The sequence below is a fragment of the Cricetulus griseus genome (genome assembly GCF_003668045.3).
Source record: "Cricetulus griseus strain 17A/GY chromosome 1 unlocalized genomic scaffold, alternate assembly CriGri-PICRH-1.0 chr1_0, whole genome shotgun sequence".
NCBI classification, from domain to species: domain Eukaryota; kingdom Metazoa; phylum Chordata; class Mammalia; order Rodentia; family Cricetidae; genus Cricetulus; species Cricetulus griseus.
In genome coordinates, this window is record NW_023276806.1 from 64681336 (window position 1) to 64706906 (window position 25571).

At 48.3% G+C, this 25571-nt stretch overlaps 1 protein-coding gene across 2 annotated transcripts in view; it reads left to right on the forward strand.

The window, feature by feature from the left end:
• The window catches only part of Il6r (interleukin 6 receptor), a 52317-nt gene extending 31581 nt beyond the window's left edge, over window positions 1-20736 (forward strand). Inside the window, exons 7-10 of one of the 2 annotated variants that reach the window (XM_027393272.2) lie at window positions 12026-12069; window positions 13002-13071; window positions 14043-14142; window positions 17210-20736. In XM_027393272.2, coding sequence (XP_027249073.1) covers window positions 12026-12069; window positions 13002-13071; window positions 14043-14142; window positions 17210-17441 — 446 coding nt within the window. In that variant the 3' untranslated portion in view covers window positions 17442-20736. The remainder of the gene's footprint in view (window positions 1-12025; window positions 12070-13001; window positions 13072-14042; window positions 14143-17209) is intronic. The other variant, XM_027393273.2, reaches the window with a different exon arrangement.
• The last annotated feature ends 4835 nt before the right edge of the window (window positions 20737-25571 follow it).

The window sequence follows — 25571 nt, forward strand, 5'->3', positions numbered from 1 at the left end:
ACACATCTCAGCTTATATCAGCAGTCTAGTACTGTATGGCAAGCCATGCTAAACCCTGTTCCCCCCATGTCATTTCATTGAAAGAGTACTTCATTTACTCCAGGTAGGCCTAGAACTTACTATATAGTCAAGAAAACCTTGAATTTCTGATTCTCTGGCCTCCATCTCCCAAGCACTGTGTGCCACAGTTCCTTGCTCTATTTGCCCAAGTCTGGCAGCTTGTCTGTGTGTCTTACCTGAATCACTAATGCTGCTGCTCTCAGACCTGGAGGGTCAAAGTCTAGCTGCACTGTGTGCTTGGTGGAGCTCACTGGAGTCTGGGCCCTTTTCTCCTTCCTTCTTCCTTCCTTCTAGTAAGTGAGCCTCAGTTGAGGGCAGAAGAATGGGAGGATCTCCAAAGAATTATAGGTGTGGTTAATCGACTGAGGCTATTTATCTTGAGGAAATGACAAAGTGGTAATGTTTTGGGGGGAATTATTGAAATCTCCCAAAGCATGTATATGAGTCACCTCTCACTGCTAATGACAAAAAGTCTGAAGGAGTCACCTTAGGAGAAGATTCTTTTGACTCAGGGTTTCAGAAGGCTGGGCCAATTGGCTTGTTCTATTTGTTGCTTTGAGTCTGAGGTGGGGCAGATCTGAGCTGCCAACCTGTGGGCAGGGAAACAGAGAGCAGGAGAAACAGACTAGGACAAGATGTTTTCTTCAAGGGTGTACCTGGTAACCTGCTTTCTCCAATTAGACCCCACCTCTCAGTATATCAAATTATGATTCCAAGCCAGGTGTGATGGTGCACACCTTTAATCCCAGCACTCAGGAGGTAGAGGCAGGTGGATCTCTGAGTTTGAAGCCAGCCTGGTCTTCAGAGTGAGTTCTAGGACAGCTGGTGCTACATAGTAAGACCCTGTCTTCAACAACAATAATAACTTGAAGAGAGGTTAAATCAGAGGTGAGGCCTACAGCATTCAGGTGTTGGGTATATTTCATATCCAGACCTAAAAACATGCTTCTGATAAAACAGATAAGAAGATAATAAGTTCAGCAGTTTGTTTTGCTTTGGGCTCAATAGGTAACCCAAGGTGGTCCCAAACTCAGACTTGGCCTCCCAATTTGAGAGATTACAGGCATATGCCACCACTCCCATCTTCTGAAATTTTCATCAATTAATACATGTCCATGGGAAAGAAGTACCAACGGATTCCTGACTCTGTCCATCAGCTGGTGCCCACCTTCCTGGACTAGTTCCGTTGGGAGTGCTTCTACTTCCGCTAATGTCCTTCTTAACTTCTCAAACTTAACTTCTCTTTTCTGCTCCCTGATAAAAACCCATTTGAGATGTTATCTACTGTGAAGGGTTAAGATTTAGTGGGTTTAAAGGTGGGAATCTCCCTTACCATAATGGGGGGGGGAGGGAGGGAAGAGAGACCACTCTATTCTTACATGGATGCTTCCGGCCTCCCTGGAGATGCAGAGTCCGTCACCCCTGGTAGCAGGGCATCTCATTGTCCTTAGCATTTACTCTAGGACAGCGTCCAGGCTCACTTTGGGGTTACATCTCCCCAGTCCTGCTGAACCACGCTCATCATGCTTACATTTAAGCCAGAAAACTTCTGTCCTCAATGTTGCTGATTAGCAATTTTCCATCATGGCGCCCACCCTACTACCATTGTCAACACTCCCTTACTCCCTACCCCACCTTGTTGGAAAAGAGTTAGGTCTAGTCTCTCTTCCCTACAAAAGACCTGGTCCTATACCAGTTGTCACGGCTCTTTTTGAACAAAGCTTGCCTTCTGTTTTCAAAGACAGGGTTTCTCTGTGTAACACCCTAGCTGTCCTGGAATTTGCTTTGTAGATCAGGCTGTCCTTGAACTCCGAGATCCGCTTGCCTCTGCCTCCCAAACTCTGGGACTAAAGTGTGCGCCACCACTGTCCAGCCCTGACATATCTCTTTTGTGAATGTGGGGCACAATGTAGTCTTTCTTAGTCATTTTGTGAGGTTAGTAGCTTATGACATCCTCACACAGGTCCACAAGATGTTTTACCTTCTGTCTCTACAGCTTCCTTTGAGACAGTCTCATGTGACCCAAGTTAATCTTGAACTCTCTTTGTAGCTCAGGATGGTGTTGGACTTCTTATTCTCTTGCTTCTATGTCCAGAGTGCTGGGATCACAAGTGTGCATCACCATACCTGGTTCAGATGGTGCTGGGTGTCGAATGCAGGGCCTCATGTATGCTAGACAAGAACACTACCAACTATGCTACACTCCCTGCCCAGCCATGAACTTTAGATGGTCATAAACTGCTTTAGGCTAGGTGTGTTGATGCACGCCTTTAATCCCAGCATTTAGGAGGCGGAGGCAGGTGGATCTCTATGAGTTTGAGGCCAGCCTGATCTACAGAGAGAGTTTCAGAACAGCCAAGGCTACCCAGAGAAACCATCTCAGGGACAAAAAAAAAAAAAAAAAGAAAAAGAATTTCTGTTTGGGGGCCTGGAGGTTACTCAGTGGTTAGGAGCTTTTTCTTTTCTAGAGAAGCCCAGTTTGCTTCCCAATGCCCACATCTGGTGGCTAATAACCACATGAACACCAGCTCCCTCTTCTGGATTCTGTACAACATGGACACACACACACACACACACACTTTTTTCAATAACACTGACCCCTCTTGTTTTCTTTGCTGTGCTAGGAGACTCAGGGCTTTATATCTGCCACTGCTTTACATCCCCAGCCCAGTCCAAAAACAGCTTCTTCAAAAATATTTTTGGCTACCAGTGGTGGAGGCAGAAGCGTTCTGATCTACATAATGAGATCCTATTTCAAAACAAACAACTACAACAAAAACCCAAAATTGTTTTTGATTGTGGTACAATGTGAATGACATAAAATTTACTTAAAAAAAACTCTTTTGCAGATTTTTGAGGTAGGGCCTCATTATGTATTCTTAGGCTGTCCTGAATTCTGGTTTTACATCAGTTCCCGAGTACTAGGATTACAGGCAGGCACCCCCACCCCTTGTTATTATAAGTGTGTGTGTGTGTGTGTGTGTGTGTGTGTGTAGTGCAGTGCAGGCACAGGCCAGAGGTCAACCTGCTGGGTGGTGCCTTGTGTACTGTCCCCCCTCCGTTTTTGTTATAAGCGTTCCCACTGAGCCTTTGCTTTTAACTAACATAAGTTCTGGGGATTGAACTCAGGCCCTCAGGCTTGCAAGGCCAGCCCTGATTTTCACTATTGTTAGTGGTGATAAGTACATTCACAATGCCGTGACCCTTCTCCACCCATCTCCAGAACCTTTGCATCTTGCAGAATTGGAATCCCACACCCTTAAACAGTCACTTCCTATTCTCCTCCCTCTTCCCTGGCTCCTGGCAATGTGCATTCTACTTTCTGTTTCTGAATTTGACTGTTTTAAACCCTCCAAGTAGGTGGGGTTGTACGGAAACGTTTGTGTCTGACTTTTCTCACTCAGCGCAGTGTCTTCACGGTCCATTCAAGCTGGGGTGTGGACCAGCATTTCCTTCCTGGTGGAGACCGGGGAGGGAGCATCTTGTTGTACACAAACATCATGCTCTATTTCTCTGAATTTGACTGTAGACACTTGAGCTGCCTCTGCCTTTTGATATGTGACTGACACTGCTGGCTACTTGAATTTAGTTCTGTGACTGCTTACAGTGTCACATGGCAACTATGGTTTTAGTGTTTAAGGACTGGCTACACAGCTTTCTGTAGTGGCTGTTCCATTTTAGGTTACTTGAGAGTTCACAAAGGTTTCTCCACTCTTTTTGAGACAGGGTATAACTCTTTTGGACATAGAATGCCTGATGTAGACCAGGCTGGCCTCAAACTCATAGAGATCCACCTACCTCTGCCTCCCAAGAGCTGGGATGAAAAACCTTCCATCCCTACCCCCTCATGTGTGTGTGTGTGTGTGTGTGTGTGTGTGTGTGTGTGTGTGTATTTGCCATTCTGATTTGTTTTGTTGGGGCAGGGCCTACAAGCATGCACCACTACACTCCACTGTTTGTCTCCTTTAGAGAAATGTCTGTTCAGGCAGAAAGAACAGCATTATGTGAGCCCAGCATTGTCCTGGATGACCCTACTCTGCCCTTGGGAGTGACTACAGGAAGCCTCCCTGTACACTCTGCTCTCTGAACTCTCCTGGGGTTCCTCGAGGACCTACATCCGTTTGAGCTGCTCCCACTTTCAGCCTATTGGCTGCCTGGGATGGTTTGTGGGTTCCTCACCCTGTTTAGTCTCTCAGCCTTGCATCTCTGTCCAGGTTGTATGTCGGGGTGGAGACCACCTGGGCATAGTCTTGGACTTTACAGCTTTGGACTCCATGCATGAGTGACCGTATGAGCTCATACAGAACCCTTGCCTCCTCACACAGGTCAGAGAGTGAGCTCCCGTCCTGGGCAGGGTGGTGGAGAGGCAGCTTAACCAGGCAGTATGTGTTAAGAGAGAAGCCTCTGCAATCCTGCCCTGTGGGCACAGCAGAGGGACTCAGATGCTTCTCAGGCAAGAGGCTAAGGTTGGAAATTGGCAATTGGTTTTGTACAATGAGACAGAGGCCCCCTCATGGTGCATAGAGCTCCTTGGCTGCTGGACTGCACTGATGCATTAGATACTGTATTTTGGTGGCTTCCAGACTGCTAGGACTTTTAGTTCTCCAGCTCCCAACAAAAGGAAGCCCCCCCCCCAAACCGGGCGTTGGTGGTGCATGCCTTTAACCCCAGCACTTGAGAGGCAGAGGCAGGCGGATCTCTGTGAGTTCGAGGCCAGCCTGGTTTCCAGAGCGAGTGCCAGGATAGGCTCCAAAACAACACAGAGAAACCCTGTCTCGAAAAACCAAAAAAAAGAAAACAAAACAAAAACAAAAACAAAAAAAGTCATGGGAGGCACATTGTACGTGGAATCAGGTTGGATATTTTTGTCAAAGGTGATAAGCATCTTGGGGTCTTGTCTTGTCCTCTGTGAAGTAGAGATGGTACTTCAGGGGCTTCTGAGTCCAGTGCACAGTCTTCAGAGAAGAACCGTGTGTGAGAAGCATGATGGGATTAGCAAGGTGGGGTGGACCGGGCCACGCCAAAAGTGGTCTCCTGTGCAGTGGGTGTTGCGGTAGGGAGGGAGAGGCTGGGGCACCTCAAAGGTGCTCTCCTGGGTGCCACCCTGAGCCTACTGAGCCAGAATCTGGAGGGGTAAAGGAAGTGGGTAGTTTGAAAAGTCTTTTGTGGTGATTTTACTGGGGCGGGGGTGAGGAATGCTCCACTGATAAGAGCATGGGCTCACAGTTCTGTTATCGGGCTGGGAGGTCACTGTGGGGCCAGCCTTATCAGGCTATGAAGTAGGAGTAGCAGAAGGGGCCTTGGGAGCTTGAGAGTCTTTGGGTGCTATACCCTGGAGGCTGTGGACCCAGCACAGCTTTCTGTATGGGGAGTGGGAGACCTAGCCTTGCACTCTTTTGGGGTTCTTGCTTCAAAGAGCAAGGCCAGGCCACTGCTATCAGTCCCTGGAGCAGTGGCTCTTAGAGATGATGTCACTGGTGTTAGGTTAGAAAGCCGAGGCTGGCGCTCTTAGCACAGGGAGCAGGATGCTCCCAGAACTCCTAGAGGGAGAATGTGTGTGGGGGGGTCCTGGAGCCCACTTCCAAATGAATGTGAGCCAAGTACTCAGGAAAGCCAATTAGGGAGCTGGCTGTGGTCTGTGGTCACTTGGAAGGTTGAGACAGGGGCATCAGTAGTTGGAAGCCATGCGTAAAACAATGATTTTATGCTTCAAGGATATCCTTTTAGCTCCCTGTCATAGTCCCCAAGAGGGGGAACCACACAGACTAGAGGTTTGTACTTCAAGGCAAGCAGAGGCACTTCTTAGTCTATAAGCCTGCTGCCTAGTTTCCCTGCATTAGGAAACAAAAATTGACAAAGGAAAATGGGGAAGGGGAGTCTAAATCCACACTACGCCCAGTTCCTGCGACATCTCCACCATTTATAGAAAGCCAGATGTAAAGGGTGGGACAGGACAGAAAATGGGACACTAGTGCCTGACCATGTACCCTCCACTGCCTGTGTCCGGCTGGGCTGAGGACAGTGGGGTCTTAAGCATGCTCCAGTTTTGAAAGAAGAATGGGTCAGGTGGTGTGTGGGATATAAGCCCCAAGACAGGGTTTCTCAGTAGCGTTGGAGGCTGTCCTGGCACTCACTCTGTAGACCAGGCTGGTCTCGAACTCACAGAGAATCGCCTGCCTCTGTCTCTCGAGTGCTGGGATTAAAGGTGTGCACCACCAACACCTGGCTCTGTTGCTGTCTTAAAACACTGACCAGAACCAACTTGAGGGAGGGAAAGGACTTTTTTATTTTGCTTCTACTTCCACGTCACAGCCCATCGTCAAGGGAAGTCAGGGCAGGAACGCTGAGGCAGGAACAAAGCAGAGGCTGCAGGAGGCTGCTGTGTAGTGAGACGTTTTGCCCGTTTGGCTTTTTGAGGGGCCCACTACCCAGCTCTCAGATAAATCACTCAGGGAGACTTATTCTTACTTATTAATGTCCAGCCTTAGCTTGGCTTGTTTCTTGCCAGCTTTTCTTAAATTATCCATTCTATCTTCCGGCCTCTGGGCTTTGTTTGTTTGTTTTTTGAGACAGGGTTTCTCTGTCGCTTTGGAAGCTGTCTTGGAACTCACTCTGTAGACCAGGCTGGTCTCAAACTCACTTCCATCTGCCTCTGCCTCCCAAGTGCTGGGACTAAAGGCGTGCACCACCAACCAAGCCTGGCTTGGCTTTGGGGCTTTTATCTTTCTCTATTCCTGTGTATCTTTTCTCTCCTTCTTACTCAGTGTCTGGCTGTGTAGCTAGGTGGCTGGGTGGCTGGCCCCTGAAGTCCTCCTTCTTCTTCTCTCATTCCCTGACCCTCTCGCTCCCAGATTTCTCCTCATATTTATCCTCTCTGCCTGCCAGCCCCCCTATTCCTCTCTCCTGCCTCGCTATTGGTCATTCAGCTATTTATTAGACCATCAGTCGTTTTAAACAGGCACGCAGTTTTATAGAGTTAAGCACCTTAGAATAATACTCCCCAACACTGCTCACTGGCTTGGTCTCCATGGTTTACTCAGCTGCTTTCTGACCACCTGCCCAGCCCTCCCACATCGATTGTCAGTCAAGAAAGTATCCCACAGACCCACCCATAGGCTGGCCTGATGAAGACATTGTCTCAGTTGAGGGTCCCCTTTCCCAGATGATGTTAGCTTGTGGCTTGTCTCAAGTTAACAAATACATAACTTCTTATGGATAAAATTTCCCTGTGTAGCCCAGGCTGGCCTGAAACTTGCTATGCTAAGGCCAGGCTTGACCTCTTCGAGAGCCTCCTGCCTCAGCGTCATATTTATCAATTTACTTATTGGGTGTCAAAGAACAATTTGTGAGTATTGGCTCTCTCCCTCCTCTTGGTGTGTTCTGGGAATCGAACTTCAGTTCATCAGGCTTAATGACAAGCACTCTTACCCACTAGGTCATCTTGCCTGCTGGCCTCAGCCTCTGGAGTGCTGGGATTCCAGGCACGGGCCACCACACATGGCTTCATGACCTTTCTTTGAAGGTCAGCATCAGCTCTGACTCCTGCATGCCTGTTAAACACGCTAATTTTTCAGGTGTAAAGGGTGGGAGGTTGGAGGGAAGGAGGGGGCTTCAACAGGAGGTCACAGTAACTGTCAGGGCTGTGGGTGCCCCGGGAACCTGCGGCTCCTCTCCATAGAGCCCTCAGTGGGATTCTTCAGGTTAAAGGGCTCTGGGCTGCGGACCCTGGAGAGGCCCCGCCCTGCTCTGTTCTCAGGGTACCCTCCCCCACTTTTCCCCACTTTCTGCACTTTTCTCAAGCCTTCCGTTCTCCTGGTGCCTCAGCCGTTCCTACTGCATCTCCACACCTGGCACACAGTGCTCATTTGCAGTCAGATGGTCTGTCTCAGGTCCCATAGCTGGCTCTGTCCCTTGCTAGTATGACTTTGGGAAAGTACCTAATTGAGCCCCAGTTTGGTTATTTGTCACTTAGGAGTACTGACACCTGCCTTAAAAAAAAAAAAAAAAAAAAAAAAAAAAAAAAAAAAAAAAAAAAAAAAAAAAAAAAAACCTAAACCTGGCACCTGCCTTTCAGAGCCTTGAGGCTTCAATGACTTGGAAAGTGGCATTATAGCACCAGGCTGTGAGCTGGCTGTCCCCTAGGAAGGACTCCAAGACATCTTCCCCACTCCTTGTGTCTCCAAGCTCCCCAGTGCTAGGATTACAGGAGTGTCCCCTGGGCCAGTGCCTCGCCATGCAGTGCTGAGGGTCAAACTGAGTTAGATCTCCAGATCCAAAGTGGATTTTTTTTTTTTTTTTTTTTTTTTTTTTTTTTTTGGTTTTTCGAGACAGGGTTTCCCTGTGGCTTTTGAGGCTGTCCTGGAACTAGCTCTACAGACCATGTTCATTCTTAGCCGGGCGTTGGTGGCGCACGCCTTTAATCCCAGCACTCGGGAGGCAGAGGCAGGCAGATCGCTGTGAGTTTGAGACCAGCCTGGTCTCCAGAGCGAGTGCCAGGATAGGCACCAAAGCTACACAGAGAAACCCTGTCTCGAAAAACCAAAAAAACAAACAAACAAAAAAAACCAAAAATGTTCATTCTTGGAGGCATACAGACTTGGTTTAAATGCCACTTTGGAAGCTGAGGGGATGCTTTCAGGGAGAGAAACAAGTGAGAGACCCTGTCTCCAGGGAAGCAGACATTGGTAGAGCAGGGTGCTTAATGTTTTCTGGCCTCTACACACTTGCATTGGCACACACACACACACACACACACACACACACACACACACACACACACAGGAACACACATACACGAACACACGCACACAGAGGAATAAATATACAAAAGATACAGCTCTGCTACTTTCTACTAACTTTGAGAAGGTTATTTTCCTTTTCCTTGCCTCAGTTTCCCCATCTTTAAATTAAAAAAATTTTTTTTTTTTTTTTTTTTCGAGACAGGGCTTCTCTGCACAGCTTTGGAGCCTATCCTGGCACTCCATCTGGAGACCAGGCTGGCCTCAAACTCATAGAGACCCGCCTGCCTCTGCCTCCTGAGTGCTAGGATTAAAGGTATGCGCCACCAATGCCCGGCTCAAAAATAAAAATGTCTTTTTTCCATTATGTGGTGTGTATGTGAGGGTAGGCATGCTTGCCAGGGCACATATTTAGAGGTCAGAAGACGGCTTCCAGGAGTTGATTCTCTGCTTCCCCCTCAGCTCTATGGATGGAACTTGGGTCTTCTGGCTTATATGCTGGGGTTTTTACTCAGCCATCTTGTTGGTGCACTCCATGCTTACTTATTATTTAAAATCTTATTCGATGTATGTGGGTGTTTTGTCTGCATGTGTGTATGTGCACACATGGGTGCCTGGTGCCAGTGGAGGTCAGAAAAATGCATTGGATTCTCTGGGACTAGATTTACGGCTGATTTGGGGCTGCTGTGTGGTTGCTGAGAACTGAACCCAGGTTCTCTGCAAGAACAGCCAGGGCTCTAACCGCTAAGCCACCTCTCCAGCCCACTTTGAAGATCCCAGACAGGTGTGCTGACTCACATCTGTAATCAAGCACTTGAGAGGCTAAAACAGGAGGATTGCTGTGAGTTCCAGGCCAGCCTCAGCTTCAGAATGAGACCCTGTCTCAAAGATCAAAACAATAGCAAAGATGCCTGGCATGGTGTCCTACTCCGAAATCCCAGCACTTGGGAGGCAGAGGTGGGAGTTTCAGCCTAAGTTAGGTGTCAGCCTGGTACACAGTGAGTTCCAGGACAGTTGAGCTAGAATTTGAGACTTTGTTTCAAAACCAAATAACAACAGAAAAAAGCATGAGGGGAAACAGTGTGGTGGTTCATACCTATAATCCCAGCACTCTAGAGGATTGAATTCAGGGTCAAAGGTCAGCCTGGTCATCTACATAGTAAGTTCCAACCCTGCCTCACAAAACCAGTCCATCCATGCACACGTGTGCAGTCCCTGGTGGGATTTGATGAAGCTTATTGCCAGGGTTCTGAGGCCGGTTAGGATGGACGGGCCTGGAAGGCTTTGTGCTGTTGAACTGGATCTGGGGAACCTCTGGGTTTAATGGCCCATCAGTGGTTGGGCATTTTTTTCTGTTTACTGCTGCCCTCCTGGTTTTAGCTGTTGGTTTTGTTCTTTTTGTTGTTGTCTTTTTCTAGACAGGGTTTCTCCGTGTAGTCCTGACTGTCCTGGAACTCACTTTGTAGATCAGGCTGGCCTCGAACTCAGAGATCTGCCTCCCGAGTGCTGGGACTATAGGAATCCGACACCATTGCCCGGCTGAACTGTTCATATTAGGCTCAGCTGGGAAAAGATGTGAGGCCTTGCCACAATTTGAGGTTCATTTCTGAGTTAACTTGCTGTGTGAACTTGACAAATTGCTTTCCCTCTCTGGGCCTGTTTCCTTTTTTATACGATGAAGCGGTGGGTGGGCTCTTTTTCAACACCTCCAGTGTTGCTGTGTGGTTTTCTTTCCTTCTGCAGATGGCACAGCCCTTTGAAAACCCTCTCCCAAGCAGAAACAGACTCACCCTATCCTCTACCCCTTAGCTAGTGATTTGTTTGTCTACTCCTGGGACTGGGATACTTAATGTCTTATACTCGGTAGTATTTTTAACTTCTCAGTGGAAAAATGATGAGATGACAAGAAAATCTGAGTCATCCCACCCCCTTGCCTGTCGAGGGTCAGAGCCAGGTCCCTCGGGGCCCAGTTCAGCTTTGATTCTGGGCCTCCTCTTGCTTCAGTGATTTCTGTGGAAAGCAGTTCCCAGGAGGGAGTGGTCTCTGCCACAGCTATCCCCAACCCTCTTTATCATGGTGTCCTTTGCCATCCCAGGCATGAGTCACTGATCCTTCGTATATACTATTGCAAAAAGGATAAGGAATTACTGTTAATAGTGCTTATAACTTGTATCCTTCGGGCCTTTCCCTTCCTGTGTATATATTGTAATATTTTATAATATATGATAATATAGACATGATTTTTAGAAACTTTGAATCAAAGCATATGTCTTTTTTCTACATATTATATCTAACATTTCTCTAAAATATATGAAGTTTTATTTTTTATTTTAAAGATTTATCACATCTTTTTTCATTTTTGTTTTATGTCTGTGGGTGTTGTGCCTACGCCTATGCCGTTCACCACATGTATGCAGTGCCTACAGAGGCCAGTTGGATGAACTTCTGACCCGTCCTGCAGGTCTAGTCATTCAGGGTTCCCAAGGGGTGCTGCCTGACAGAGTCATGGGCGAGAGAAAGAAAGGAGACCAAGCAGCGAAAGAAAGGACAAGAGTCCGTCTGTACAATATCAAGGTCTCGATTTATTGGGGCTTAGAGTGGGCTTAAATAGCCCTGCAACAATAGAATTGGGGGCAATAATAGAAGGAACATCAGGTATTTGCTGGGACTGGAACATTCTTCTTGTCAGCAGGAACATCTAGTGGTCTTCCTTGGAACAGCGAACAGAAAAGCTCCAGACCCTTTCTCGGAACAGAAGCAGTTAGCAGTTCCACTTGGCCAAACCGTATCTAATTACAGGTTACAGGAGGCTCACAGAGCTGGCTTTAAGCCGCAAACTTAAAGGTCATTAAAAGGCTTACAAAGGTGGGCTTTAAGCTGCATAGTTTTGGGCCCATGGCCCCTTACAAACTTCAGGTGGACTGGAGTTACAGAGAGTTGTGAGCTAACAGCTGAGGCTACACAGAGAAACCCTGTCCTGTCTCGAAAAACCCAAAACCAACCAAACAAACAAAAAACCCATTTTGGATTATATTGATTTTTAAATTTTTATTTCTGAGACAGGATCTCCTCTGTACTAGCCTTGAACTTGAGGCTCTCCTTCTTCCTCAGGCTTGCCAGTGTTAGGACTCAGATGTGCCACCACTAGCTCATTCTGTCCCTCTGTGTTGATGTGACTGGGTTCCAGAGTCCGTGAGTCACTAACACAGGCCTTCTTTCTACTGCAGAGCCCCAGAACACTTCCGCAGGGATCCTTGGGAACCCCACACAGGTGAGCTTGCCCTTGGAAAGGGCCAGGACATGCGCTGCTCCCCCCCCCCCATCTGGTTTCAGTACCAGTTGGGTCTTCTAGAGTGTGGCTGTGGGCCAGTTCCCTGTCCCTCGACGCTGTAAAGCTCCATCTGCTTGGCTCTGGTGGCTACTGTTTTACTGAGCTGTTTGGACACCACTGAGACCAGATTCAATTTATCCACGGCCTCCCCTGTGGCAGCCTGGTATCATGAAGTATTGGAAAGAGGATTATGTCTGAAGCTGCTTAACAAATTCCTTTACTAATCCAATTTCCCACCCAACTCTATCTCCTGAGTGGTCCTTAATTCCCTCAATACTGAACTGGAAGCTTTGTTCCTCTGCCACCCAAAGCACAGAGAAGGAGGCAGAGGTTTGGGCCTCACATTCAGGCTTCACAGGGCTGTCCTAGAAAGGATGTCTTCAGGGGGCTGTCCTTGTGGGGCTTTTTGGTGCCTTCATGGGCAGAGGCAACTGAGTTCTCGCCTCTCAGGGCAGGGAGCTCCAGGAAGGTCCTAAGGACACTAACTGAGGACTGGCCACCTTCTCCACTCTGTGGGTAAATCTCAAAATTGGATCCAGAGCCAATCTTAAGCCTATCTGGACTCAGAGATCTGCCCATCGCATAGCTAGCTAGTGAGAAGTGGAGCTGGGAGGAGGCTACCACTACACCTGGCAACAGACCTCATGGGCAGCTGCTTTGTTTTCTGAGCATATCCTCTGTGCCTTTGGTAGAGACATGGGTGGAAAGAACTCTTCACCTGGCTAGGGAAAGTGAGCGCACAAAAAATGCCAGAGGCAGGATAATGGCTGATGGTTGGGCACAGAGAGGTTCAGGAGGCAGGAAGGAGTGGTAGCTTTGCAGAAGTGTGCAGGAATGTGGAGCAGGCTATTGATGAGGGTCATCTTTCCTAGGTCCCAGATGAAGATGACGGCAATGAGGAGGATCCGTCCAGATATTCTGTAAAAGCAACAAGCATTCCGGGTAAGCGCTAGTGTCTTGGTATTACTCTGGCCCACAGAAGAGCTCTCTCACTTGGACACTTAGCAGAGGATCAAAGGCAACAACAGCCTTCGTTGTTTTATGGAGCTTGTCGTTGCAGTATTTAGGACTGAACCCAGGGCGCTGAGCATGCTAGGCAAACCTCTTCTGTGAGCTGCAGCACCAGCTCGTCTTTCATTGCTTCATATGCTCATTTGTTATTGTCTGCTGAGCTCCAGTGAGGCCCCTGGGAAGGGTGGGCCGGGTCAGTAAGCTAACTTGCAGTCTGTCATCAGGATGACTGAGTAGACTATGGGCATCATTGCTGCAGACTGAACTGGAGGATCCGTGGAAGGAAACCTGTTTAGGGAGCCACTGACTTTGTTTGCACAGATGCACTGGCCCAGCCGAGAGTGTGGCCTCTCATTTGACTTCTAAAGGTTTCTAGGGACTGGGCAGCAAAGGGGCTCAGCAAAGGTTGACAGAACATTTTGGGTGGGAAGGGATAGGTGGAGAGCCCTGCAAGGGTAGGGACATGGTGCATCTGGAGCCTGAATGTCAAGTTGGGGATAGGCAAGAGATGACACCCCAGCGGAGAAACTGCTCCTAAATACTTGCTAAAAGTCCTGAGTCTCAGTGACACAGTCCTAGTGGATCGACCACCATGGAGTTCTCAGATCCTCTGTCTCTCATGTTCCCTTTGCCTGGTACAGGACACTAGGAAAGCTACTCTGAGAGCTGGCTGCCAGCTGAGAATCAGCACCATATCACCTGTGAGTGGTGCAGCCATTATGCTAGGAGTCTGCACGGTGGTTCTTCAGAGCTGGCTCTGGCCAGCAAGCTGGCAGTTTTGTGCCTCCAGGAACAGAGTCTGCTTCTAGTACCCGCTGACTGACTTTCTTCTCCCTCTCCGCTTCCTTCCTTCCTACCCTTCTTCCCCCGCCCTTTCCTTTCCTCTACCCCACCCCCCACAGCTTCAGCGCAAGAATCCTCCTCCGTATCATTGCCCACATCCCTGGTGGCTGGAGCAAGCCTGGTGTTTGGGTTGCTCCTCTGTGTCTTCATCGTTGTGAAGTAAGATGGGTCCGGGGCTCTGGGCTGTACTCTGTGTCTTAGCTTTCATCTGCCTGTGTGGCCGTCAGAATTCAGCAAATGAACACACCACACACACTGCACCTACAGCTACTCTGAGGTTGGGTGCTGGGTCGGGTGCTGCAGGAGTCAGGGGACAGGAAAGCCGTTGTCTAGTGAGGAAGCTGGCCCTTGAAAAGGAAGCCATGGTAAAGGAGGATGAGGAGGGCCTTTGGGAGAGAGTTCCCTACATGCTCGATCCCGGGGACCTCACAGTGGCCCTGAAGCCGGCTTGACAACACAGCAAAAGACATCAGGCTGTGCCCAGCCCGAGACTGTTTTTGTTTTGATCCTTCCCTTCTTTCCTTATTTTCAGTGTTGGAGTTCAAATCCAGGGCTAGGCAGGAGCTCTGACACTGAGCAATATCCCTGGCCTCAAATTGTGATTTTCCAGTGAAGTAGTCAACCAACTAACTGTCCAAATATTGTGCAGAAGACAAGGGTCTGAGTGGGTTGGGACAGCTTTATACTTTGGGGCCAAACAGGAGTGTATCAACACTTGGGGACTGCCTCTTGAGGTCTCGCCATAGGCACAAACTCAGGTGTTCTGCTTCTAATTCTACATCAGTGTGTGTGTGTGGTCTACTGTTACTTGCCACATTTATTCTATATTATTATATATATATTATATTATATATATATATTATAGAGTATATATATATATATATACATATATATATATGTATATATATATATATATACTCTAAATTCTGGGCTCAGTAGTTAAGAGCACTTAGTGTTCTTGTATAGGACCAGAGTCGGTTCTCAGTACCTGCACTGGGTGACTTACAGTACCTGTAACTCTATCCCTGCAGGGGATTCAATCCCTTCTGGCTTTTCCGGACATCTGCATTCATGTGCACACACCCACACACAGATAAACATACATATAATCAAAATTATTATTATTATTATTTTTTTTTTTTTTGGTTTTTTAAGACAGGGTTTCTCTGTAGCTTTGGAGCCTATCCTGGCACTCCCTCTGGAGACCAGGCTGGCCTCGAACTCACAGAGATCTGCCTGCCTCTGCCTCCAGAGTGCTGAATCAAAATTATTTTAAAAGCCCTCTATATCCTACCTTTTCACATTCTTTGTAAGTACTTTCACTTTTTTTTTTTTTCAAGACAGGGTTCTCTGTAGCCCTGGCTGTCCCAGAACTCCATTTGTAGACCATGCTGTCCTCGAACTCACAGAGATCTGCCTGTCTCTGCCTCCAGAGTGCTGGAATTAAAGGCACGTGCCACACATCCAGCCTACTTTGACATTCTTTGTAACCCTCATATTCATTAGCAGTAAGCTTTCCCTGTATGGACATAAACCCAAGTGAAGTGTTATCAGGATGGGATGTTTTGCATTTATAAACAGCACTGTGACGGACATCTTTGTGTGCAAAGTTCTCCCACATCCATACAGGTGTCTTAGTCACTGTTCTGTTGCTGTGAAGAGACACCATGACCTCAGCAACTCCTAGAGGAGAAAGCATTTAATTGGAGGCTTGTTTACAGTTCCAGAGGCTGAGTCGGAGATCATCGTGGCAGGAGAGAGAGAGAGAGAGAGAGAGAGAGAGAGAGAGAGAGAGAGAGAGAGAGAGACTGGGCCTAGCTGGCTTGGGCTTTTAAAACCTCACCACACCCCCACCTCCTACCCCCAGTGACACACTTCCTCCAATAAGGACACCTCTTAATCCTTCTAATCCTTTCAAGTAGGGCCACTCCTGGATGACTAAGCATTCAAATATATGAGTCTGTGGGGGCCGTTCTTATTCAAACCACCACAGTCATTTTTTAAGGGTATTTTCTGAGAACATGAATTCCTGGGTCAGAGGGTCTGGGTGCTTTGCAGTCCTTTGTGTAGCAGTGTGTCCTCTCACAGGGAGAATTCCACTCAGCAACTAAGCACACTCCTCTTCTTGCCCCTGCTGGGCTCTCTTCCTGCATCCAAGAAACATTCTGCAGATTGTTTGCGCTATTTGGCTAACAGGCCAAGAGCCAGCAGCAAACTCAGAGCCAACCATCAATCATTTATCACAACAAGAACAAGAATAATCTGCCGGTACAAAAAGCCCAAGAAAATGCCCAAGTTTTGTTTTGACATTGGCTTCCCTCCTCCCTCACAGCCCTTCCTTGGGTAATTAGCATGGGATGGAATTGAGGAGGGTCACCTTACTCCCCCTTTGGGGGTCAATACACAGCAGGGCAGCCGTAGACAGCAGTAGCGAAGGTCAAAGGGAAAAGAGGAGGCCCTGATCCAGCACACCTAGCAAAGGGCCCCTTGGGAGGGAGCCCCCCCTTTCCAGATCTGTATCTGCAGCTCAGCTTTCTTCATGCTGTCAGCTGACTTTTTCATGGTTGCAGAGCCTGGCCTGGGGCCCAGACAGCACACTGAGGAGGCTGTGATCAGAGTGATGCCCTATCTCCTTCCTGCCCACCATTGACTTTCCTGTCAGATGAGTCAACATGTGCCCAGTGGTGCCCTCCTCGGAGTGTGCAGTCTCTCTACTGGGGTGGGGCTGGGTGGAGGTGTATGGAGGCCCAAGCATGGGAGTACTGACTGCCTGGGACAGGAGAGAGGACAGGGACCGCACACACAGCCTGTTTTCTGCTATTCATTGTAGGCTGTGAATGATCTGCTTTCTGCCAGTCTTAGTTGGACCAAGTTCCATTTTCCTTCCCTGAGAGAATATTCTTCTCTTCTTTTTACGTGAATGACAGAGAACTGAAGATGCGTACCTCATGGGCAGCCTCGGGCACAGGGCCGGCAGATGACTTTTGGAGTGCATAAAGCAACAGTCACATTTCTTTCCCTTTGTAAATGGGCCAGGGAGGTGTGGTCTAGGTTTTGAGCCTCATCAGCTCCTCAGTGTGTTGGAGACCTCTGGTAATGATACAGAAGTAAACTGAGTCTGGGCACACCCAGCAACCAGGGCAGCCAGCTGCTGCTGGTGTTTTCCACCATGACGTTGGCCTGGGAGAAAACTCACGTCTGTTTGTTTTTGTGTGTTTTGATAAAGGCTCAAGAAGACTTGGAAATCCCAGGCTGAGAAGGAAAGCAAGACAAGCTCTTCCCCGCCATATACCTTGGGACAGCTGAAGCCGAACTTTGTACTGGTTCCTCTCCTCACCTCAGCAGGGTCCCACAACCGCTCTAGGCCTGACAACACCGTAAGCCACAGTTGCCTGGGTGTCAGGGACCCACAGAGCCCTTTTGACACCAGCAACAGAGACTACTTATTCTCCAGATAGTCGTCTGGATGGTACCTGGCAGCTGGCACGGTATCAAACCAACACACATGCTCCTCACTGCCATTCCAGTTCACCTGGTCGGGGGTGGGCGTGGGTGGGGCTGAAGCTTCCCTTTCCTACAAGAGCCTTGCAGAAGGTTCGGAATGGGTGAAGACTGGTATACTGCATATGCTCCTAAGGAAGGGGCTGTGAGGGACACAGGCCACCATGAAGAGACCTGCGACCACTCTGGATAGAAGTGCTTGTCTTCTACATACTGATAGCCTTCACAAGCTGCACCCTCAGGACAGCCTCAGGTAGGGGTGCCACAGGTTGCCCCAGTTGCCTAGCTTTGGCTCACTCTCCCAACTGACCTTGTAGCTTGAACTCTTAAAATCCAAGTACCTTTGACATTCTCTTTTCCTGGGCCACTAAGGCTGAGGAGGAAGCCCGTTCCTACTTTCCTTCTCACTACCTGGAAAGCCACTGGGAAAGCAGCTGGAAGTCCCGGTTGTGGTGGCTGATAACTCAGGGCCTGATGGTTTTAGGTGAAATGGCAATTTCTCATAAACATTTTTCAAATGTGAACGATAATCCTAGGCACTGCTGACTGCAGAAGTTTTATTTTCTTCTTTGATCTCAGGACTTCAAGAGAAGCAGGGTGGAAGTAGGGGAAGGACCGGTATCCACTGTCCCTGTTGTAGATGAGGGGACACAGCTTCTGAAAACATGTTTTCTGTACCCCCTACTCTCTGGGGGGAGGGAATGGTGTTAGCGAGGACTTCCGCCATGGCAGATAGTATAATTACTTTACTCCAGCCTTGCCCATACTGGTTTCAACTGGACCTGAGCGATTAGGAAAGACGATCTTCATGTAAAAAGAAAACTGAACTAGCAAGAATGCATTTTCATTTTGCTTTGTACAAAACTGTTGCCTGAGCCAGGTGTTGGTAGTGCACGCCTTAAATCTCAGCACTTGGGAGGCAGAGGGAGATGGAGGCAGTTCAAGGCCAGCCTGGTCTACAGAGTTCCAGGACAGCCTCCAAAGCTACACAGAGAAAAAACCAAACAAACAAAGAAAGGAAACTGTTTCTGCACTAGCACTCACTGTGTAGGAACCACCACCCTTGGGGTGGGGGGAGTGGGGTAACAGTAACTTTGTTTAGTCCAAAAGCCAAGTCAAGTGAAAATCGAGAAAAATGACTGTTTTCTGTAACAGAAAAGACTTTGGTTTCGTTTTGTATCTTGTTTTTTGTCTTAAAAAGTATAAAAATAGTCTGTACTCAGCTTCAGGGAATGAATGCTCGCCAGGCTTAGGAAGAAGCGTGTCCGCTTCCTGTGACACCTCATTGCCACTGTGGCCTTCCTCACTTTGCAGAGTCCCTGCATTCAGTACCCACACAAGCACTGGATACCTCAGCCGCTTTCCCCTGGGGCTTTGAGAACTCAGTGATGTTAGTGGTCACCCAGGAGACCAGAGTGTGCTGTGATTAAAGTGAGTTTTGCAATCATTAACCCCCACATTTACCAAATCCCAACACTTCCCTAGTATTTTACCTTTCAGAAAATGCTACCACCATGGAACAGGAGGTGGAGTAGGGAAGCTATCCTGCTGTCTGTCCCACAGCCCCAAGGTGCCCCTGTCTTAAGCAGGTGGTTATTTTCTTTCTGGGCTTTTTATGTTTCAGAGCCTGTTGCTGTCTTAGAAAAAGGTTTATAAGTTGACAAAAACCAGGCAGGTATTCATGTTTTTTGTTTTTTGTTTTTTTTTTTTGTTTTTTTTTGTTGTTGTTGTTTTGGTTTTTTTACCCTTCTTTGTTAAGTTTCTGGGACTCGAGAGTAGCAAAAATGCTGTGAAAGGGGAATATTAGAAATAGTGATCTGCAGGGGATAGGTGACTGTGCCCACACACGATTCTTCAGTTCTTCACATGGCTTTGCCTGAATGCTGTTACCAAAGCCAGGCAGGGCAAGCTGGTGGAAGATTGAAATCCAGATAGCTCATTATCTCTGAAAGTTAAATAGCTTTGATCTCCAAGTTGTTATTGCTTTCACTATTATTATGACAGGATACCCACCCCCCCTACTATCAAAGGATGCATTTTCCTTTTGACTTTTAATAAGCTAATGTCAATGACGTCTGTTTCCTCTGATCCCCAGCTTTGCTCAGGGCACACCTCAGCTGCTTCTGGCCTCAAATCTGTGATTGCTGAATGTATCTCCATCCTTGGGTCATTCTGACTGGAGTTTCTGCAGCCCACAGGTCGTCACTCACTGCACACCTGCTGTTGGCAACTGGGCAGCCAGATGTGGAGGGTTTAGACAGATGGTTTAAATACGACCTTTACTGCACTGTAGGGAGAGGAGAGCGCCTACCGGCTCAAGTTCAAAGTGATCTTTGGTTCTTATGGCATTCTCGAATAGCTTTAAAGCATGTCAAGGGAGTATCATTGGCTGTGCACCTGTGATGTTTGGTGACTGAATGCTTTTTTTTCTGCGGGCATTGTCTTTGCAGAGTCTCACCTAGATGTGCACTTTGCCACATCCTCAATGTCTTGGGAGAAAGGAAACCGGTGTGCGGTTTATTGCTGGAGCCAGTGTGGAGCAGAGCCCAGCAGGGTGGGCCAGGGTTGGGCATACTATGCAGATTTAAGGAATGCTTGGGTTTGCCTAGGTCCTTTTTTCCCTAGCAGTTCCTAGCAGGCTGACCTAGTTGGGGAGGCTTCCTACACTAGGAATGGAGGAGGTGGAGGTGATGAGAAACCTATCTTCATTTGGAGAAACAGGGTCATCCCAAGAACCTTTTCCATGCTACAGCCTACAGTGAGGCTGTGGCTGGAGGAGACAGGCCAGCTGACTCGGGTCCTAGGGCTGGCGCTGGGGAGAGTGCCAAAGGTCTTTCCAGCTACCAGTCCCAGTGTGGTTGGGTGCCAATTCCTGGGAGTTTCTATGACAACCTTAACGCTTATTAGGGAACACTGTCAGTTTTGTGAACATATGCTCAGATGGAGAGCTAGTTTGCAGGGAAAGGGCTGGTACAGTGTGTAGCAAGCTGGAATGGACGGAGAGACTTTCTTGGCTAGAGATCATATCCGTTAAGCAGAATACCTCAACGCTACATGTTTTTGTTTTTGAGACAATGTTTTTAAGGTTTTTACCCCTGTGTTGCCTGCAAACTGATACCCACGCCGTTTTTGCAAGCATATAATATGTTTTTCAAAGTTTTATATGTTTTTTTCATTGCTTTTTTTTTGGAGCCACTGTTTGCTTTAAAGTGAAAATTGTAACTGTTTGAAATAAATACTTTCTAAACTGCACTTGATGTGTTTTTGCTTTGGGAACCTTTTCACTAAAAGAAAACCTTGTGGGATTAATGGGGAGTAAAGAGTGAGAAAAGCTAAATAACTAAGTAGGACTATTTTTGAGGGGCACAGTGCCTCACTCCTATAATCCTGACACTAGAAAAGCAGAGGCAGGATTTCTCCAACTTTGAAGCTAGTGAGACCCTGTTTCACTTACACACACACACACACACACACACACACACACACAGTGAGCAACAATTTCTCAAAAGTCTTCAGTTAATATAAGTTTTCCCTAAACCAAGCCCTGGGGTTTCTGGACCGTGGAGGTAGCAGTGGCATCCTGAGAGCCACCCTGAACCTTGGTTATCAGATGGCTGAGTCTGTGTCGTGTCCCGTCCCCGCCCCCCCTTGGGCCTCCCCCATCCCCGACTTTAAAGGGTCTTGGACAAGACAGACCTGGGGCCCAGCCATCTCCATGTTCTAAACTGAAAAGCGGCCACGATGTTTGTTGTTGAGAGTAGGCTGGAGGAGGGGCAGCTCCGGGTCAAGGGCTCAGCTCAGACGATGCTGGAGTGGGAAGCACTGTTCCACCCCAAATGGGACACTGGAAAAGCCCCTCAGCAGCCTTCCTTTGAGGCTGGGAAAGTAGCACGGAACCAGGTGTCCCCTGGGTGGCCAGACTGCTGTGGGTAGTGGGGAGAGCCAGGAGAGGAGAGAGCAGTTCGCTGTGGCTGTCCTGAGAGACCAGCCCTGCGCTTTCCAGAAGACGTGGGGGGTGGGGACGCTGCGGAAGAGGGAGACAGATGGGCAGATTCTCTGAGACAGAAGGAGCAGTTGCTGGAAGTCTCTGCTAAGCAGCATCTTCTTTATTTTTGAAGGCACAAGGGAAGTCACTCTCCCTGCAGATCTGCGGGAAATGCAGGTCCCACTGCCGTGGCCACACATTTTTGGGGGGCAGTGTGCCGTGTGAGGGCTTAGTGGGATGGGGGTGGGGCACAGCCCTGGGGCCCAGGGTGAAAATACAAAACTGAAGAAAGTGGTCCTGGGAGTGTGGCCCAGTTGGTAGAATGCATCCCAGCATGCACAGAGCCCTGGTTTTGACCCTCGGTAGTGGTGGTACAAAGCTGCGTAGACACCTTAATGGGGGGAGGATGTCAGTAAGGCCATGAAATGCTCATACCACCGGTCTAGGAAATATCCTATCAAGATCAGTAAAGCTATCCAGTACCCTTGAGGGAATAACCAAAGCTAGCCTGGACTTATACAGTAAGACTGTCTCAGAAATAAATAAATAAAAATAAAATCTAGCATGTCAGTTGCATTTTAGTGTGGATTTTGAAGTTCTGGAATGCCCAAATAGGTTTTGTTTCATTTTCCTCCTGAGGTCCTGAGGCTCAAGCCCAAAGGCCTCAAGCATGCTAGCTAGCTAAGTGCTCCCCCACTGTGTTGCATCGCCAATCCTTCAGTTTTTAAGTGATGGAGAGATCCAATAAGGGCACACAGGAGCCTGTGGCCAGTAAGCAATGAAGGACATACAAACCAGAGGAGGTAAGCTCCCCCACCCAACACATATGTATTTAGCATGTTTTCCTGCAGAACACAATTGTGTCTCTGCAACACGCTGCTAGAATCCTGTTCTCCAAGTTTGGAAGATCTGATGTGTGTCTCAGAAAGTTACATGAACTCTCCTGGGATGGTGATGGGCTGGGGAGTCATATAAACAAACCCTAGGCTTCCACCATGAGCTTGGGGCTGTTGTTGTGGGGGATCCATAGTTCCAGTTCCAGACTGTCAGTGGGTGATTTCCTGGGAGAATCTAGCTTAATCAGTCAGGGCAAGGCTGATTTCACCCTCAGAATTCCAATGGCAGACAGAGATCACCACCCGAGTGTCTCCACCGATGGGAGGCCAGCTGGACATTCTCTGTGCTGGCCCCCACAGCTGAGGTAAGATTCTGAAGCGATAGTACTGTCTTGTCTTGGGGAGTTCAGCTATGTGCCCTTGCAAATGCTCATCCCAATGGGACTGGCTGACATTCCCACCCCAGCACAGGCCTCATCAGACCTGAGATTCTCACCTGAGTATCTAGCTGCTCTCTACTACCTGGCAAACTGCTGTGGCCTGGGGGAGGGGCTAGAGTACACGGGGGGGGGGGGAGAGGGGGTGTCTATATAAACATATTGGGTGGAAACCCTCATTGATGTGCAGTAAGCCTTTCCAGGTGTAGCTGGTTGGGGGATGCATGTCCACACCCATGTAAGTACCCCTATCCCTAGGCTCTGTAGGGAAGCCCAATAAATTAACTGGTCCCCAGAGTGAACTTCACCAGACTCTTGTGGCCTTAGTGTGGGTTTGTGGTGGGACCGTGAGTGAAGGGGCAGACATTGCTTAACTCTCCTCCAAAGAAGGGATTTTAGCAACAGTAGTTATTACATCATCAGCCCTGTTGGTTATCAAGAAGTCTACAGACCCTTTTCAGTAGAGCAAACTCGCCAGAATCCCCTCCTAAGGGCTGGTGGTGCAGCCCAATAGTAGAAAACATTCCCAGCACACACAAGCCCTGGGTTCCATTCCCAGCCTTGTAAAATATACATAAAGTTAGCTAATAATAATGGCTGCCATACACCAACACCTCTCTGTGCAGTTTATAAGCAGCCATTCTGCCTCAGCCTGGGGGTGCTTCCAGGTAAACACTTCTCACACTTCAAGGTGGGGCTCCTGAGGCTCATTCAGGTAAAGAGTGGTCTGGAATACCCAGGCTAGTTAGGAGCCAGACCCCAAATGTAGGTCTTCTCCACCCCAAGGCTCAGGTCCCATAGCTGTTGGTGACCTGGATGGACCTCTTCTGCAGGCCAGGTGCTCTCCCATCTTGCAGTGCGGGAGGCCTGGACCACTCACTTCCGCAAGTGTCCCTAGTTCCATGTTTGGTTTGTTGTGTTCCTGTGTGTAAGATGAGGCCAACAGCTGAGCCAACTGCAACTCTGGTCCCACACGCAAAGGAACAGCCCAGGTACTTTCAGGGGTGACACTGAAGAAGCCAGAGCAACAGGTCACAGAGAGGAGGGGCAGAGATTACTCCTTAAACTTAATGCTGGTTGCCAGGGGGTGGAATTGGGTTTCCCTTTCAACTCTGGACTTGTGGCGTGAGACTTGCTCCTGGCTTTGCTGTTTATTTTGCACACAGTTTATGGACTTAAAAAAAAAAAAAAACCCTCCAATTCTATTCTGGATCACAGGGCTCCGTCACAGAAAGACTATCAGCCTAAGAGGCCTCGACCTGAGCATCTGAGTTGGACTTTATACAAGCCACAGAAGACAGAAGTTTTGATTCTGAAAATTTCTAGCAATTTCTCTAAGTTCTGTTCCCAGCTCTCCTGGCCTCTTTGGGGACCTGCACATCTGTGGTACACACACACACACACACACACACACACAAATAAAATGAAATGCATCAAAATCTGGGACTGGAAAGGTGGCTCAGTGGTTAGGAGCACCAGCCGCTCTTGTCGAAGGTTAAAGTCAATGGAAAACCTAGTTCACATGGGCACTCAGAATAAAATCACAGTCGTTTCTGAGAAACATCTCTCAGTTACTTGAAATCCCTTACTGAGAAGGCTGACTTAAGGGGAAGCATCTTCCCCAGGGGCTTCCTGTGGGTGTGTCTCGCAGGGGGACTTATACACTTGGGTTCTTTTAGATCTCAGGAGATGAAAGTGACTGAGCGCCCCTTAGGAGGCTTTTGTTTTAGTTTTTCCGAGACTGTCTTGCTATGTAGCCCAGGCTGGCCTCCAGCTCACAGTTCTTCCTCTCAGCCTGCCCTGTTCGGGAGTTACACCCAGCCAGTTTTAAGAAAAACAGGTTCTTGGCATTAGGGGCTTTCAGCTCACTAGCCCACCTCTATTCTCAGGAGGTTCCCCACCTGCTTTTAAATAAATGATCTTTATTTCTGTTTCTAACCAGCTGTGCCTGGTATAATCCTTTGGCCTAGGATACAAGAGCCTGGACTCAGAAGTCCTCTGAACTCTGATACGCAGTCTGGAACTAAGCATGTTTTGTTTTTTTCTTATCTCTTTTTTGGATTCAGGCTAAACCCTAAATATAGCTTTCCCTGACATGCTGGGCTTTCTCACTGGCTCTCTGACCTCCAAGCTAATCCAAGGATAGGACTTCCTCCTCCTGACAGTAGCTGGGATAGGGTCTCTCTACAGAGTCCTGGCTGTCCTGGTTCTCACTATGTAGACCAAGCTGGTCTCACAGAGATCTGCTTCCCAAGTGCTGGGATTTAAAGAGGTGTGCCACACTACACCTGGCCTTGCTCCATTGTCTTTCCTTCCTTCTTTCCTTCCTTCCTTCCTTCCTTCCTTCCTTCCTTCCTTCCTTCCTTCCTTCTTTCCTTCCTTCCTTCATTCTCTCTCCCTCCCTCCCTCTCTCTCTGTCTCTCTCTTTTTCTCTCTCCCTCCCTCCCTTCCTGCCTCCCTCCCTCCCTCCCTGTCTCTGTGTCTCTGTCTCTGTCTCTGTCTCTGTCTCTGTCTCTCTCTGTCTGTCTTTTAAAAGATTTATTGGGCTAGGTGGTGGTGGCACATGTCTTCAATCCCAGCACTTGGGAGGCAGATCTCTGTGAGACCAGCTTGGTCTACATAGTGAGAACCAGGACAGCCAGGACTCTGTAGAGAGACCCTTGTCAGTAGATATGTTTGTACACTAAAAGAGGGCATTGGATCCCATTACAGGTGGTTGTGAGCCACCATGTGGGTGCTGGGAATTGAACCCAGGTCCTCTGGAGGAACAGCTAGTGCTCTTAACTGCTGAGCCATCTCTCCAGTCTACACTCTACTATGGATCAATCA